The sequence below is a fragment of the Vanellus vanellus genome (assembly GCF_965231255.1).
Source record: "Vanellus vanellus genome assembly, chromosome: 3".
NCBI lineage: Eukaryota > Metazoa > Chordata > Aves > Charadriiformes > Charadriidae > Vanellus > Vanellus vanellus.
The window spans coordinates 1,029,824-1,045,229 of NC_138907.1; the positions used below are offsets into that span (position 1 = coordinate 1,029,824).

General features: G+C 50.4%; 1 protein-coding gene across 1 annotated transcript in view; it reads right to left on the reverse strand.

Annotated features, from left to right (window-relative positions):
• The window catches only part of SLC24A3 (solute carrier family 24 member 3), a gene marked incomplete at both ends in the record, with an annotated part of 161,261 nt that overhangs the window by 38,474 nt on the left and 107,381 nt on the right, over window positions 1–15,406 (reverse strand). The window contains one exon of the mRNA XM_082480186.1: window positions 13,712–13,815. Coding sequence (XP_082336312.1) covers window positions 13,712–13,815 — 104 coding nt within the window. The remainder of the gene's footprint in view (window positions 1–13,711; window positions 13,816–15,406) is intronic.

Below are 15,406 nucleotides of genomic sequence, written 5' to 3' on the forward strand. Positions count from 1 at the left end.
CTCAGGTAATTACAAGGATCCTGACACCTGCCTGTCCATCCCTGCCGGTCGTGATATCAATGAAGCATCACGTATTAATGTGAGAGTGACACCGCCTTATTTGTATTCATCTCTATATTAAATTAGGCTGTAGATCCATTTATGACTTTCAGCAAGAAGCCACTGCAGAGCCTCTGCAGGGTTCCTGGGAGACGTATCCACGTATGTTATACTAAAGAAGAGAGCTAGCCTGGGGGGTGAGCTGTTCACCTGGGACTGAAGCAATGCGGTCCTCGTTCTGCCCCCAGCCCTATGGCCTAAGCTCGGATGAATTAATTAAGCACTCTCCCTTCCTTGTACAGGAGATAAAAGAGGGTTTTTTTTACCCAGCAGCAGCACTGGAGAATAATTGCACGTGGGACTGCATGGGGCTGTAATCCTTCAGAAATGAGGGACTCACAACTGTCACAGATACACACCGACTGAGCTGCTGCACTGCGTTCATTTCTCACTCATACCCACCTTGTTCGCATGCAACTCTGTTTTGACAGATTTTCTCTCTGTTTAGGTCTTTTTTTGCCCTAGTGCTAACCAGCTTACCAGCATCCACTTGTTCTGTTTGCCGCTGCAAACCATTCATGAACCTGCCCTGTAGTACCTGGAGGTCTCATTTTCCCCAGCAAAGCACAGGGTTGTGCCTGAGCTAAGAAGCATGGACTAGAAATCCCAAAGCCAGGACCTGGTACAGCTTAGAGGGTGGTGAGTTCCTGGCGGCACTTTGACCCGCTCCGTAATTCAGACACAGAACCGGCTAAGCAGGTCCAGCAGGATCTCAGATGCTGCCCAACACGAGGCTCCCAGCACTCACCAGTGGGACCTTTTTCCTGGCATCTCAATTACTTCTCCCCGGCTGCAGCCCTCGTTCATGTCTGAAGTCTGCCTTCTGGCCACATCCTTCCGCACGATGGGCCTTTCGGGGATACTCTCCCAATGCATTTCACACCTTCTCTGACGTCGTTTCTTCTCAACCAAATCTCCCGCACCTGCTCATTAAAATGTTCCTCAAACCGGGCTCGCGATCCTTCCTGTCACCGGAGAAGACAAATCCTGCCGGCAGGGACGGCAGTGTTTCTGCTCCGGAGGCAGCCCCTCGGGGACGCCGGCACGGCAGAGGCAGGTACTCCCCGTCGTCGCAAGGCAGCTCCCAGCACCTGGCAGTGTTCGGCCGCCAGGGAAAACAGCGAAGGGAGTGCTAAAGGTGACGTCTGTGATCCAGAGGCTGCAGACTTCGCGCTGTTTGAAAGGTCACGACCAAACAGAAGGTGGGAAACAGCATCTGCGTGTTTAGTATTCTGCACACGCTTTCCCTCTCTCTTGGTGTTAAGCGTATCAGTCGTACAGCGACTGTAATGAAGATACAAGGCAGGAAGGAATTTCTTAAGAGAATTATGGCCATTTTCCAGCAGCGTTTACAAAGAGAGGAACTGCCTGACCATCAGGACCTGCACGTTAATTTTCATAAAACTTCCCTTGTTTTAGGCACTATTATATCCTACCTGCGATGAGCAAATCTGTCAATCAGAAGCTAATAATCCTTAGCTGCAAATCAAATACAGCAGAGGTCACAGGGTATACTCTTCCCCCTTGCTGCTTACCCAGCGATCATCTGCCAGGCCCAGACATGAACCTGTAAGACACGAACGTCGCACTTATGCCCACCTCACGACCCCTGGAGGGAACAGAAACACCGGTGAGAGCGAGGTCCAAGCACGTTCCGTGAGGAGCTGGGATCTGAGAGCTGCAGAGGCAGGAGAAACCGCAGCAAAGGGAAAGCTCTCCCCGCCGTCTGGAGCAGCCTCCTGCTCCAGCCGGGACGGCCCCACCGCGCAGGTGAAGGGCAGGCGAGACTGGCTGCCAAGCGGCCAGGCCAACGCACGAGTGATCATCTCATGACAGCACGGCAGGAGTCCCCGGTCCCACGTCCCCTCCTAGCATGCTGAACCACCCTGCAACAGCTGAAATTTTGGACAGATTCCTGCACGGAAAGCCACTGCCACCTGTGCAGCCTCCCTGGAAAGCCGTCTCAGGCGGTCGACGTCAGCTGAAGGCTCCTGTGCTGGGGCTGACAGCACAGTAGGATGCCCTGGACCAAACGCTAGGGAGCAGACGGAGATGCTGCCTTCTATACCCCACGGTGATGTCTCCCCACAGCTGACGTGCTGGGGTCACGGCCGTCCCAACGTCCCAGGACACTACGAGTATCCAGCTCAGTCCCCTGACCATAATCTTCACGGGGTACCTCCTGGCAAAGGCACCACAGTCCCGCAATGCGACACTCGGGCTTGCTGGGGGCTTGGACGAATACTAACCACCCCTCCCAAGTGAACTGAAGGGAAACATAAAATATGAGCAGGGGTCGGGGCGAGAAAAATCCAGGCCTTAAAATACACGTGTCTCTAAGCCAGTAATCGCCGAGCAGCGCTGATCTAATAGACTAACTGGGAGGGAAGCTTCCTTCCAATTACCCGCCCCCTAATTTTACCCCTGGTTAGCCATTCTTTGCAGAGTTCAACCGTCACTCTGGCTCCCGGTGCGCACATTGTGGACCAACTCAATTTATTCTCATTATTTCCCCAAGAATATTTGCTTTTTTAAGCAGCTCTTGATATTTTCATTACTGCAGCAGCAATCCGTCTCTGTGACATTCTCAGAATGGAAACAGTGGACACTCTCCAAACCTCAGGACAAAGCCAAAAATATTTCCCCGCTCGATTGGTACTCATAATTGTCCGCGAGTTATTCAGATCAGCGTGTCTTTTTAGCTCAGATTCCCGCAGAGGCAAGGCAGCAGGACCCCAAAGACCTGCGTTTGCAGACGGCTCCAGGACTGCGGGCAATTCTGTGCAGGATTCGCAGCAGAATTCAAGGACAGCTGTAGACACGGCACAGGAAGAAGTGTGTCCAGGGTAAACCCTTCCCAGTCTCCTCAGACTGGCCAGTCCTTGTCAGGCATAAAAACAAGTTTTTGCGATTTCTGTTGCTTTTACACTACAAATGATTTAAGAAAAAATCCTACCAACGGTAAGTCCACAGTATTGACCTGCGTGTGAATTTTGACACAGAAAACCTGACCTCAAATGGTGATGGTGTTCAGTGGTGATCAGGAACTAGATGCGTTTTGATGCTGATAAGAAGCCATTTTCAACTCTTCTGATTGCCTCCCCTATCTGTATTGTACTGCTGAATGTAACCTGGTGAAGAAGGGTTTTGAAATGCTAATATAAAAAAATCATAGCAACTTCTGTGATGGCCAGACCCGTCCTGGACCATTCACCATCCAAACAGCAATCCTGGTACCCGGTCTGCCCATTACACCGGTCCCCATCACATCTTCCTGAAGCAAAAGGCGGTTTTCTATCAGTACCATCATGTTGTCCCTGGGCCTGAGAGGAGCTTCCTATAAACACCTCACCAATGTCCGGCCCTCCCTGTGCCCGCACAGCCCATAAACCATTACGCGTTAAGCAGCTGCGTCCACACTGCTGGGCCATCACTATTCCCTTGTGCTTTCCCGTCTGCCAGCTCAGTCCTTCCTGTTGTCTCCCGTCATACAATCTGATCATCAGCTTTCAGGCCCAAGAGCTATGTTCGGCTCTGTATTTGCGTAACGCGCACTACCACGGAGTTTTAATCCGCAACTGAGGCTGCCAGGTGCTACAACAGCAGCAACAAGGACCTTTTCAGGGAAAAAAAAATAAAAATAATCATCAGTAGGTCTCACTGACCTCACCGTGGGGTTTCTGGTTGGACTTTGAGGCAGATGCCGGGCCCCTGACACCACGGAGTCGAGGCTTGCACGCCTCGCCGGACAGAAAGGATGCAAGCGGCCCTGCTTCAAGCCAAGCACTTATCAGCCACTTCGCTAAACTGGCGCCCGCTGCAGGAATACCGATTTCACGCAGGCTGCCGGCCTGCTACTGGGAAATGAAGTTACTTCAGGAATGAAGAGCTTGTCAGACCTCTCCAGAAGGAAACCAAAAGGGTTATGGGGTGATGGGTACCGCTGACAGCGCGTACTCACCACGCACAGGTTGATGCTATGTAGCAGCACCGTGGAGACTAGGCAGGACGTTCACAGACAGGACAAAGTCACCTTCAGTGTTTTCTGGTTAACAAAAGGACTGTGCGGTTAACACAAACCATGTTTGCTCGCACAAGGGCTACAAATTTGCTATAAATCCGCAAGTCTCAGATTCCCAGGATAACACCACTTGCGTTAAGGGGGGAGCTGGAAAGGAACGCAATTTGCTTTATCGCTCAGAGTCGCTCTGTTGTCTGCCAGTGCCAAACATCCCAGGAGGAAAACACCAGGGAAAAGCGGCGATCTGCCGCTTTTACAGTGGGTGAACATCCTTCTCAACTGCTCTGACAAAACAGGAGGAGGGATGCTAGAGGCCGAGCAGCCTGTTGAGCTGCCTGCCCAGAGGGCGGCAGGGAAGGAGCCGAGGCAGCAGGTAGCCTGCCGCTGCCCTGCAGCTGGGAGCACCCTCCTTATCCTGGGGGTGCACGAGGACTTCACTAGGGCGTACAGAAAGGCTGCAGCCTCTCAACTTCGAGGACCCTGGGGCAGCACCTCTATCTTAACTGATGCCTCTCTGCCCTGAAACTCCATTGCTATCCTCCTGCCCCTTCTGCAGTCTAAGCTGCTCACCGACTGCCCGACTCCCTGCAGCACAGTGGGAACGACACCGCCGGCATCCTCCCTCTGCTCTTCTGATACTTGGAGTTTCACGTACACATAGAATCATAGAACGGTTTAGGCTGGAAGGGAGCTTGAAGATCACCCAGTTCCCACCCCCCCTGCCCCGGGCAGGGACACCTCCCCCCAGCCCAGGTTGCTCCAAGCCCCATCCAACCTGGCCTTGAACGCCTCCAGGGATGGGGCAGCCACAGCCTCTCTGGGTGACCAGTGCCAGTGCCTCACCACCCTCAGAGTGAAAAATTTCTTCCTCATATTTAATCTAAATCTGCCCTCTTCCAGTTTAAAGCCATTCCCTCTCATCCTATCACGACCATGCCAGCAGCTCTGTGTTTCGTTCCCATCAGGACCGCAGCCTTGACTTCTGGGACAAATTCTGTCTTCTGGGAAAGTCTCAGTGCTGGACCCTTGTCTGGCTTATTATTCTGCCCCTGTCTTGCTTTCAAGTCTGCAACACACTTTTATCAGTGAAAGACCAGGCTCACAGTCACTAGGAAATGTTGCCAGCACAAAAAACCACTGGCTCCCAGACTACAAGCGCAGCGTACAGTCCCAACGGTCGGCATTAAGTCCTCCTTAAACTACTCCTCCACAGTTTCTACATGTTTTCCACCGATGGTCACAGACCAACGAAGAAAAAAACCCAACATTCCGACTCTCCCCTCCCCAAACTCCTCCACAATCCAGAAGAAAGAAAGAAAAGCTCATGAACGCAATGGTGAAGCCAAAGGTCAGTAACGACTCCAGTCTGAACTACTTGTCCATGAAATTAAAGCTTAAAAGATTAAGACGCATGACAGAACTAGTTTAAAAATAGATTACAAAAGTCCCAGTCTCCTCGATAACCCATGTTCTACCTGGTTACTAAGTCTCTGTTCAGTTTCCTTGTCTCGGCTCTTTGCTGTTTGTGACACCTATTTCTTAGGTATATTTTCCCACTGACATAAAACTGAGCGCGCACCAGCGGACGACCCTGAGAGGCATGCCCCGCTTACGCGAGGGTTTCCTGTGACTTGGACAGAGGAGAGTTTATTTCCTCAGCTAAAAGAATAAGGAGGCAGGTCAGACCGTCAGGGTGGTCCTTTTTTACTCAAGCGTACTGAGGAATGACGCCCGGCCACCAACGAGACCCCCTGAGAGAAGAAATAACTGGAAGAGACTCTAAAGAAACAAGAACGTCTCTGGCAGGACCCAGCATTCACCGTCCCCTGCTCCACCCAGAGCAGCCCGTCTTGTTCTGGGGAAAGGTGAAACAGAGAAACTAGAGCTCAAATGAAGAACACAGCAGTTAAATGGTAATTAAAAAAATCAAGCTATGCAGATTAAAAATTACCGCTTAATGCTGGAGTGACTTGCAAGTCACGGTTATGCTGCTTGCACTTAAGCACTTGTCACTACCCTCTTCTCATCCCTTATCCTCTTCTGCAACACCGCAAACCGCTGCAGTTTAGCGCCGGATGAGGACAGAGGAGGACCGGATGACACGCAGGAGAGCGCAGCGGAGCTGCAGGAAAGACAAGAATCTGGACGGAGGAGTTTTCAAAACTGAGCAAACTCTGCTTGTGCTGGCCTGAACGAGAGCTGAATTAAGCAAGCACTGACCGCTTCCGAGAATCCCACATCCTTGCCGCCAAGCATGACGAGAGGGCAGTGGAAGGGGGGGGAGAATTTGTGAAGCACGAACACGGAAGTCGGAGAAGACAGGACAGAGAGACTGAGGCTTGGAGGGGGCCCTGAGCTAAGGTCCGTCTCCCCACGCGCAGTCGGGTTGGCAATCGTGGAAAAAGCCTACCACCATCTATCACGACGCAGAGAGCAGACTCCATGCCTGTGTCCCTCCCCCGCTATCCAGCACGCGCCCCCGTGAAACGTCGCTGCTCTTAGGTTTGAAGGGCCGCATCTGCTACCATTTCATCTCTTGCAGCACTCTCGCACTTTCCCATTCCCTCTCTTTGCCAGTAGAAAGCAAAACGGCCGCAGCAGCTAAATAAACAATGTTTGGGTTACACGACTCAGCTGTACGATTGAAAGGATCTCCACCAGTGTCGCAGGCATGCAGACAACCGAGGAAACAGCTACAGACACATCCAACCTGCAGGACATCAGCATTTGGGGAATGAGGACAGTTCTTAATATACTCCCGTATACGAAAACCATCTATGGCTTGTAAGTTGCACCTACTGCCTAGACAAAATAAGGCAAAGCTTCCTCGGGGCGTGCGTGCATGTAAGACATCAGCCCCATACTGGGGAGTTGGACTAGATGATCTCTAGAGGTCCCTTCCAACTCTGAAACTCCGTGATTCCGGTAACAGGATGGAAGAAGAAAGAAGGAAAAGTGTGGCTCCCTGCCACAGCCAAGCGGGCGGCACTCAGCCAGCCACAAGGGTAAACTTTACCTCTCTAAATGTGCCTCGGTCGAAGATTTCAAAATGCATCAGAGGTTGAGTTCTTCAGCTTCCAGAGGCCCAGTTTAAGATATTTTAAAAAGAGAACTGATTTTCAGAGCGTGGATGCTAGTTTAGAAAATCCACCACCTTTCCAGGTGGTTTTGGTTTGGCCAGCAAAACCGTAGGCAGCCTGCACCGATCGTCACTTTTTGAAAACTGGTCCCCCTGCGCCGAGGATAAAGACCTCAGGAGATTTCATCGCTTGTATCAGTGAGAGGAGACAGAAATGGAAAAAAAAATAAAAAAAATCCCTCCAGTCCAGAGTCCTCACTGGTGATCCACAGAGCGTCATAAACACTAATTGGAAGAGAAAATCAAGTCACTTCCAGGCTACTGAAACACACATTTCTACTTCTTAGTAACAAACCACGGTACAAATATTTTTTTCTATAATCTAGAACCACCTTGGTTTTCAAATTAGTAAGAAACCCACCAACTCTCAAGGGTCTGATGGGCAGAGGTGTCTCTGACTTATACCGGATTTGAAACTTTTTCAAATTTTCAGCACTGTTTAAAACCAAACAAGGCAGCCAAGGGTTTTATAATACTTGACACCAACAGACATGTCTCTACGGTTGTTTAAAGCAATTTTGCTTGCTTGCATTTGTTAATCCTTCCCGGGAGTTTGTAACATACGCAACTTCAGCCCTGGGCTGGCGCAGGATGCCACGTGGTTAATGTCCCCAAGCTGCTGCCGTTATTCACACCAGTCCGCCTTCCAGCCCAACTAGGTCCTTTCTGGCTGGGCCACAAAGAAAAAAAGGAGCACAATGATACATTAAAGCTGATTTTCATCTACACCAACTGCTTTTTAGCACAAGAGCAGCTCTTCAGGAGCATTACAACACTACCGCAGTTATTTGGAAACCCTGAAGTGAGGCGCAACAGGGGAGGGAATAAACACGTTGGGTGGCTTTTAGACACCCACCCCGCAAGCAGCTCCGTCCGCAGAAAGCCGCTCGGCTGCGAGCGCTTGCAGGACCGGGGCTCTAGCTACCAAGGTGGTAAATTCCTTAAAACGTCAAAATTAAGTACATAAATAAAGAAACGCAGTGGAAGCTAATTACTGCCTTGCCTGAGGGCTTCTGGCAGCCCGCTCCCATGCCACTTCAGACTGACTGCCAAGCATTAAGCGCTTTGCCCCTTCCCACAGCACCAGTTCCCAGCAGCATCTTCCCACGTGAGCCCGGGCAAGAGACAGGCAGCGCTCAGCCACGGACCAGCAAAATCCGAGCTGGTGACCGCAGGCAGGGTGGCCGAGACCTCCGTGGCTCTTCACGCCCGTTTCCAGCAGGCTCCCAGCATGGATGGGGAAGCCTCCTACTCCAAAGGCAGAGGCGACGAGCACCGCAGGAGCGCGTTGAACCGAGATGCGGCGTAGCCCGAGACCTGCTGGGCGTTTGGAGCAAGGAGAGCGTGTGGGCATGGAGGGGGGGATGAGGGGGGCTTCCTATTTTAGACTTGCCATGCTGGGTGAGGGAACCGTGTTATAGGCCTTTTAGTGACTTCAGAGATGCGCCCCGAAGGAAGCCTCTCGCGGGGGCTGCGACTGCGCTGGCATTGCAAACCAGGGGTGGTGGGGTCCTCTAGCCGCGGGCAGGGTAAGGGCAGATGGGTCGCAAGTGCTCCAGCACCAACCGCCCGTGGGGTACGCACCGAGTCTGCAGCTGGCAGAGGAGATGAAAACGGTGAAAAACGCGATTGCCCTGGCTCTAGAGCAGCCTCCTGTACCTTCAAAGGTGCCTCCCTGGCACGGATAAAGTTAGCCGGGGGGATGCAGGTCAAAGAGCCACGGAGCAGAGGAGAGGAGAAGGGATCTAGACCATGGTGGGTCTGGGGGAAAGCTGGAGGCTTGAGAGACAGCTATGGGGTAGATCCACGATGCTGGGGGAAAATCTGTCCGGAGAAAGCTTTTCTCTCGGGCCTCAAGAAATAGGGGTGGGGTAGGGGTGGGGTAGGCGCTAGGAGACCGATCAAATGGAAAGAAGCCTGGAGCGTCTGGGTGCTTAGAAGGAACAGCATCAGGCTAGCAAAAGCAAGCATTAATGTCAGGAGATGAGGTCGTTAAGCCAGTTGCTTGATTCAGGTCAAGAACGGTCCCAGGGATAAAGCCAGGGCTCGTGACAGAGGTGTGTTGCGCGTTCCCTTACAGAAGGTGGCCCACGAGCTGGGACCCAGCAGAAGCAACGGGGCTCAGGTGGCTGAAGCAGCTGAATGCCGCCAAGGAGAGCTGGGCTGTATGGACCTTGAGATGGCCACTTAAACCAAGGTCAGCCCAGCAAGGACAGCCCTAGTGCAATGCTGAGGTGGAGCAGCAGGAGCAGTGGGAGCGGCGTCTGGAGCCAGAGGGAGCTGAGCTGCCCTCCGAACGGGGAACATGCCACAGGACACCGCACATTCAGGGGGAAAAAAAAGGCCCGTGCCAGCTCTAATTGGCCCCTAAAATGACAAGTTATTCTTTTGTATTTAATCTCTCTGTGCTTTGTTTCCCCATCTTTAAAACATCCCTTCATCTCGCAGAGGTTTGGGGGAAATTAATTAATTGTTCATCAACCGCTCAGATACAATAACGATGAGATCGGCAGAAGTTCAAGAGGAAATTAATAATTCTGCCTCTGTAACAGGGCTTGAATAGAGCCCGGTAAATAAGGCAGAAGGGCACACGCTGAACAATGAAGAGAAAACAAAATAATGAATAGCTGCTCATTAAGTGGGCAAAGTCCATTCTGTGCACTAAGGGAGGCAGGGACCCTGTGGAGAAACCAGCATGGGATCCTGCAATTAAAGACTGGATAATAATGCATACACACCAGGGGGGGCAAATTAAGGTTGCACAAGGAACCTTAACGCTGCTATTTTCTAACTTCTCAGTGTTTGACTCTCAACCCTAACAATGCTCTTTTAATGCAGTTTTTAGGTGTATAGTATCATATAGAGGTGTGGGCATCATACTTTCCATCTCCTGTTCCAGCAGTGGGATGTCTATTCTCATTTATTCTGAGAAGCGTGCGCTTACCAGCCATTAAAGGCTTAGAAAAATAATCAACCAAGAGTTGGTGCTCACGTAAATGCGTAACAGCTTTTTGGGGCTGTGGGTTTGTTTCTTTTTTTAAACAAGGTGCATGTAGCCAAACCCAGTATTTTCTCAAGCCAAAGAATAATACACGCGATACAGGCACATACATATTACAACCTAATTTAAAAATAAAACATACTGGGGAGAGCTGGGCAGTATTTTTTAATGCAACCTTTTACCAGTCAAAAAAACCAACCAAACAAACAAAAAAAGGGCTTTCTCACGATACCAAACAGTTCTGCAAAAGTAAAAGAGTTCTTACGGAAATGCTGCAGAATTCCACTGCAGGCTTTAGTTCTGGGTTTCCCAACCCGTGGGCAATACAGTACTCCCAAGCGCTCTGCCGCCAGGCAGCTGCCCCGTAATCTCCAGCACAGAGACATTTCCTCCCCCAGCTGCGAGCTGAGCACCCCAGGAGGGGATGAAGCAGCCCCGCCACGGAATTGCGGCTTACTGAGCGCCGCTGCCCGTGCTGCTCTCCGTCCACCTCCCGGACTGACGGTACCTCCAACCCACCCAGCGGCCCAACAGCAGCTCGTGCCGCCGGGTACCGACCGGCTCGCGGGATGCCAGCACGCTACCATAACTGCAGCTGCAAACTGCCCTCGTATAAAGGCTCCCACCGGAACACTGTTGCTACCGCTGGCGGGTCCTACGGGAAAGCAAGGGTGACATTGCCTCCGCCACCTCCGCAATCACCCTCGCGGAAATCAGCGGTGCGACCACCTTGAAATTGTCCCCTCTCCGGCCAGAGGCATCCCTCGCGTAAAACAGACAGAGGGGGACCAGAGTCTCAACCCTTCTTGCCCACCCCGGCAATCAGCAGCAGAGCATTTAACGCCGGGGGTTTGATGAACACGAAGGCCACATCATGAGCATCATCGAGTTGAAATCGCCACAGGTGCAGGCTTAATCCTCTGCTTCTGTCTTCCCACCTGACAAACCCGAAAGCCTTCCAGCCTCCGACTGAGATGCCTGAACATCACTTCCCAGGGCAGGAATCCCAGAAAACAGGTCTCTGTCCCGACCAGCCTCGGGGGAGGTTCACAAGACAGCAAAGTTTGGCTGGTAAATCCCTGCCCCTTGACTCACTGGTCTCATCTCAAGATCGGAGGAGTCCGGCTGCCGACTCCGCAGGCCTGAGCTCAGACGAGAAAAGGCGGCTCTAAGCGAGCTGGAGCACAGCGAGCAGCTGAGACCCACGGTTGCCTGCGGGCTCACCTGGCCCCTCACAAGGCCGCTCAAAACCGAGATCCACGTCCCCAGCAGAACTGAAATCCAACTGCCGACCAAATTTCGCACCTGTGTCAGTGTATCTATAGACATTATTGATAATAAAAGCAAACGCCTATTAACGCTAACACAGAACAGAAAGATGAATCACACCAGTAAAAGCGAATGCCTTTTTTTGCGAAGGGTGGGAGCGGGGAAAAATGAAAAGCACAAACCAAACCAGAGTTTTATCTCGAATATTTGAATTATTTAATCTGAGGTTTCCTATTTGCTCATTTAAACCATGATTCCACACAGCAACATCAATCATTCCAGTCTCACCCACCCTCTGCGGGTTAAACTGCAGCAAACAGAGGTTAAGTGACTTGATGAAAGCACAGGCACATCACTAGCAAACTCGGGGAAAACAAAGCTGGGACAAATCAGTCCAAATCTCCGTTCTTGGCTTGAAAGAGACTTGCAGAACATGCTTAGGATGACTTGCAGCAGCCAGCCTCCCCCTTGAACTTCTGAAAGCTACCACACGTGGAAGGCTGAAGGCAGTTAGGAGAGCAGTTCCACTGTGGTATACCCTTCATAAACAAACATCTCCCGCTGTAAATGGTCTCTTGAGAAGACTGACGTTCTCCATCAACCCCCAAACTCTAGCAAACCTTTTCCACTGAGAGCTGTGATTTGTAGCTAGTGTTTTAGCAGGTTCCAGGCACGCAATCAGTACAGCGGAGAGTAAAAATCAGAAGAATTAGCTCCTCTGCCATCGTGCTAAACAGTTAATCGTCTTAATTTGCTTGAAACAAGCAATCTGAGCAAAAAGTCCTACTGATTACAGGAGAACATCTCTGGGGAACGCAGTTTCATGCCCTGGAAAAGCTTTGGTCATTAAAAATTGGCCTGAATCAATTGGGCTTTCACAGTAAGAGTTACAGTAGAACCACTAACATATTGAGCATGTGTAGCTTCCCCATGCCTGCTCCCATGCAAATCAAGGCAGCTTAGGTGGCTAAAAAATCCTGCTCTGGGCTTCTCCTGAAGCCTCCCCATAGTGAAAACGTTCACCTTCATCCTGAAAAAGCTCATTGCTAATGCAAATAAAACTGGATTACAAACTTCCCCAGGGAAGTCCAATCTCTGCACGCTTTCTCATACTGACCAAGTCGTACCGCTGTGCCCCTTAAATTCCTCCCCCGGAGCTAGTTATCCTGTTGCCCTGTGCTGATGATGTTATCCTGCTTCTCCCCTTTACAACTAAGTCTGCACAGTAACATTTCCAATAACGTTTTATGAGACTGTAAAAATACTGGGCATGTCGGCAAGTGCCGAGGTGAATGCAGATTCAGATATTTAATTATACAGTCAATCACGTCTGCAATTCAGACAGCAGCTCAGATCTCACAGCTTAATTACTTTAATTTCAGATGAATAGCTTGTGTTGTCATAAGTAGTTTGACACGCTGGAAAACAGTCAGAACTTATACTAGGAACGGATCTAGCCTTCCTGCTGGCGAGGAAAAAAGCTGGGGCATCCTTGGAAGTATTCAAAACCTGACCGGACAAGGCCCTGAGCAACCTGGTCTGGCTTTGAAATCAGCCTTGCTTTGAGCTGGCGGGGGTCGAGGCGGTGAGGGCTTTGCATCAGACACCTCCAGAGATCCCTTCCCACGTAAACCACTCTGTGATTCTGGATATAAATAATGAGATAAACTACAAGTGCAGACTGTATCTTTCTTATACAACTTCGTAAGTCCTGCCAGGCACCAACAATGTTGTGCCAGCTCAGCACATGCATCTTGCACAAAGGCAGCATCTTTTGTGATGCTCCAGAAGCGTCATCGTTCTTTTGGAGGCATCTTGCACGGCTCACTGAAGGGCACTTCTACCGGCCAGAGGCACAGACGTGTCCTGGTTCCTTTGGTCTAAAAGAACCAGATACAAACGTCACAACGCGTTTTTTCAATAGCTACCAAGAGGAGGTGTTAAATAACCAACTTTCATTCCTCCGACCACCCACATATCTTGGGCAGCTTAAAACGCCTGAGTTGACATTCGCTGTTCTGCTTTTCATTTCAAAAACGCAAGAGGAATAGCGTAGGACCCTATTAAAAAGAACAAAGCCAGAGAAATTTGTGGCAAGGTTGTGAACCTGGCAGCTGATTTCACAGCACAGCCGAGGCACAGGATGAAGCAAGAACTGTTAGGAATCATTAAATGCTCTTACCTGTCCTGCAAAAAGCCCACACACGCCAATAATACAGAGAATGTTAAATACAGCCGAGCCTACGATGGTTCCAACGCCTACGTCTCCTTTTGTGATAAAAACACCTGAAAAACAAGTTTAAGGCAAGCTGTGTAAATTGGAAAGAGCAGAATTTTTCCACAAAAAAAATGCAGACCTCACACCCCATTAAGAATCTAAAGGCATGTACCAGTTCTGCCATTTTTTCTCATATTTAATAGGGCAACTTTCAGAGAGAGGTACGAGGGCGAATAAAGGTGGCAGAACTTGCTTTCTGAGGGGGTAGATTATCTAATGAAAATCAAGTACTTTAGACATGTCTAAGTCACTAACCTCCTGCTCTTAGGATCCAAAATCATAATCATAAAGGACAGCCAGCTCTGTGGGAGCAGCTGGTGGGACACAGACCTTCTCGCTCCCTACAGCTCCCTGAAAGGAGGGGGTAGCGAGGGGGGGTCGGGCTCTTCTCCCGAGGAACAAGCAATAGGACAAGAGGAAACGGCCTCAAGTTGCGCCAGGGGAGGTTTAGGACGGATATTAGGAAAAATTTCTTCACTGAAAGGGTTATGAAAGCACTGGCACAGGCTGCCCAGGGCAGTGGTGGAGTCGCCATCCCTGGAGGTGTTTAGAAGACGGGCAGAGGTGGTGCTGAGGGACGTGGTCTAATGGTGGACTTGGCAGCGCTAGGTTAACAGTTGGACTCGATGATCTTAAAGGTCTCTTTCAACCAAAATGATTCCATGATTCTATGACATAAATCTGCAGGAAACTATCTCCCATAAGACATCCCCTCACCAGTATTCTTCTCTCCACCATATTCTCATCCCCACCGGCTTCAGTAGGCAAGCAGAAGCTGGAGCTGGAGCCGATTCAGAGCTGCCTGGTGACTAGCTACTTGCAAGCTGAACCATGCCTCTCAGGATGAGTTATGGGGCTACATTACAAGCTCTTTTCAGAGCTCTTCTGTCAGATTTGGTTAAAGTTGGCCAATGAGGCTAACGGTGAGGGAGACGAACTGACAGACACACGCATCATGGTACTGCACAAAATTCTTTCCTTAGGAAGTCAGCCTAAAAATAACACTCCGTCTCCTGCTAGCTGTCAGTCTGTTTAAATTCACCACTTGCTTTTAAGGTTCCAACAGTATTTAACTGGCCGCCGTAGTTTAGATGTTTTTTTCCACTTTATCCTTTTCTCCGAAACACATTGCACAGAAGCAGTCACCCACCAAGTGCCACTCAGTATCCGGTGGATTACACCACAGCAAGATAATCGTCTGACCGTTAGAGCTTCTCTGAGCTGCCTGAAGGAATCGGGTTTTATTTTCACCCTGCTACTGCACTATCCTTAACTGGAATACAACCCCAACTCCGTCCAATATTAAGTTCCCCCATTTTGAGGCTTTGTTTGTGTAATTGGAACTCTCTGCAGAGCGCGCAGCTTTCTGCCAATTACTTCGTGCTCTGCATCTGACAGCCGTGACTGAAATGGAAGTATCTTCTAGAGGAAGCATCTAAGCTGAGAATAATTCTCCTCGGCGATGGAGAGCCCACCTTAACCTCCCAACCGCTGCTCTGATGATCACCTACCAACAGAGACGTGGATGGGTGAAACTGCCAGAACACCTTCCCCTGGCACCAGGCAGCACACACGCAGTATCATTTTATAACAGGTGAC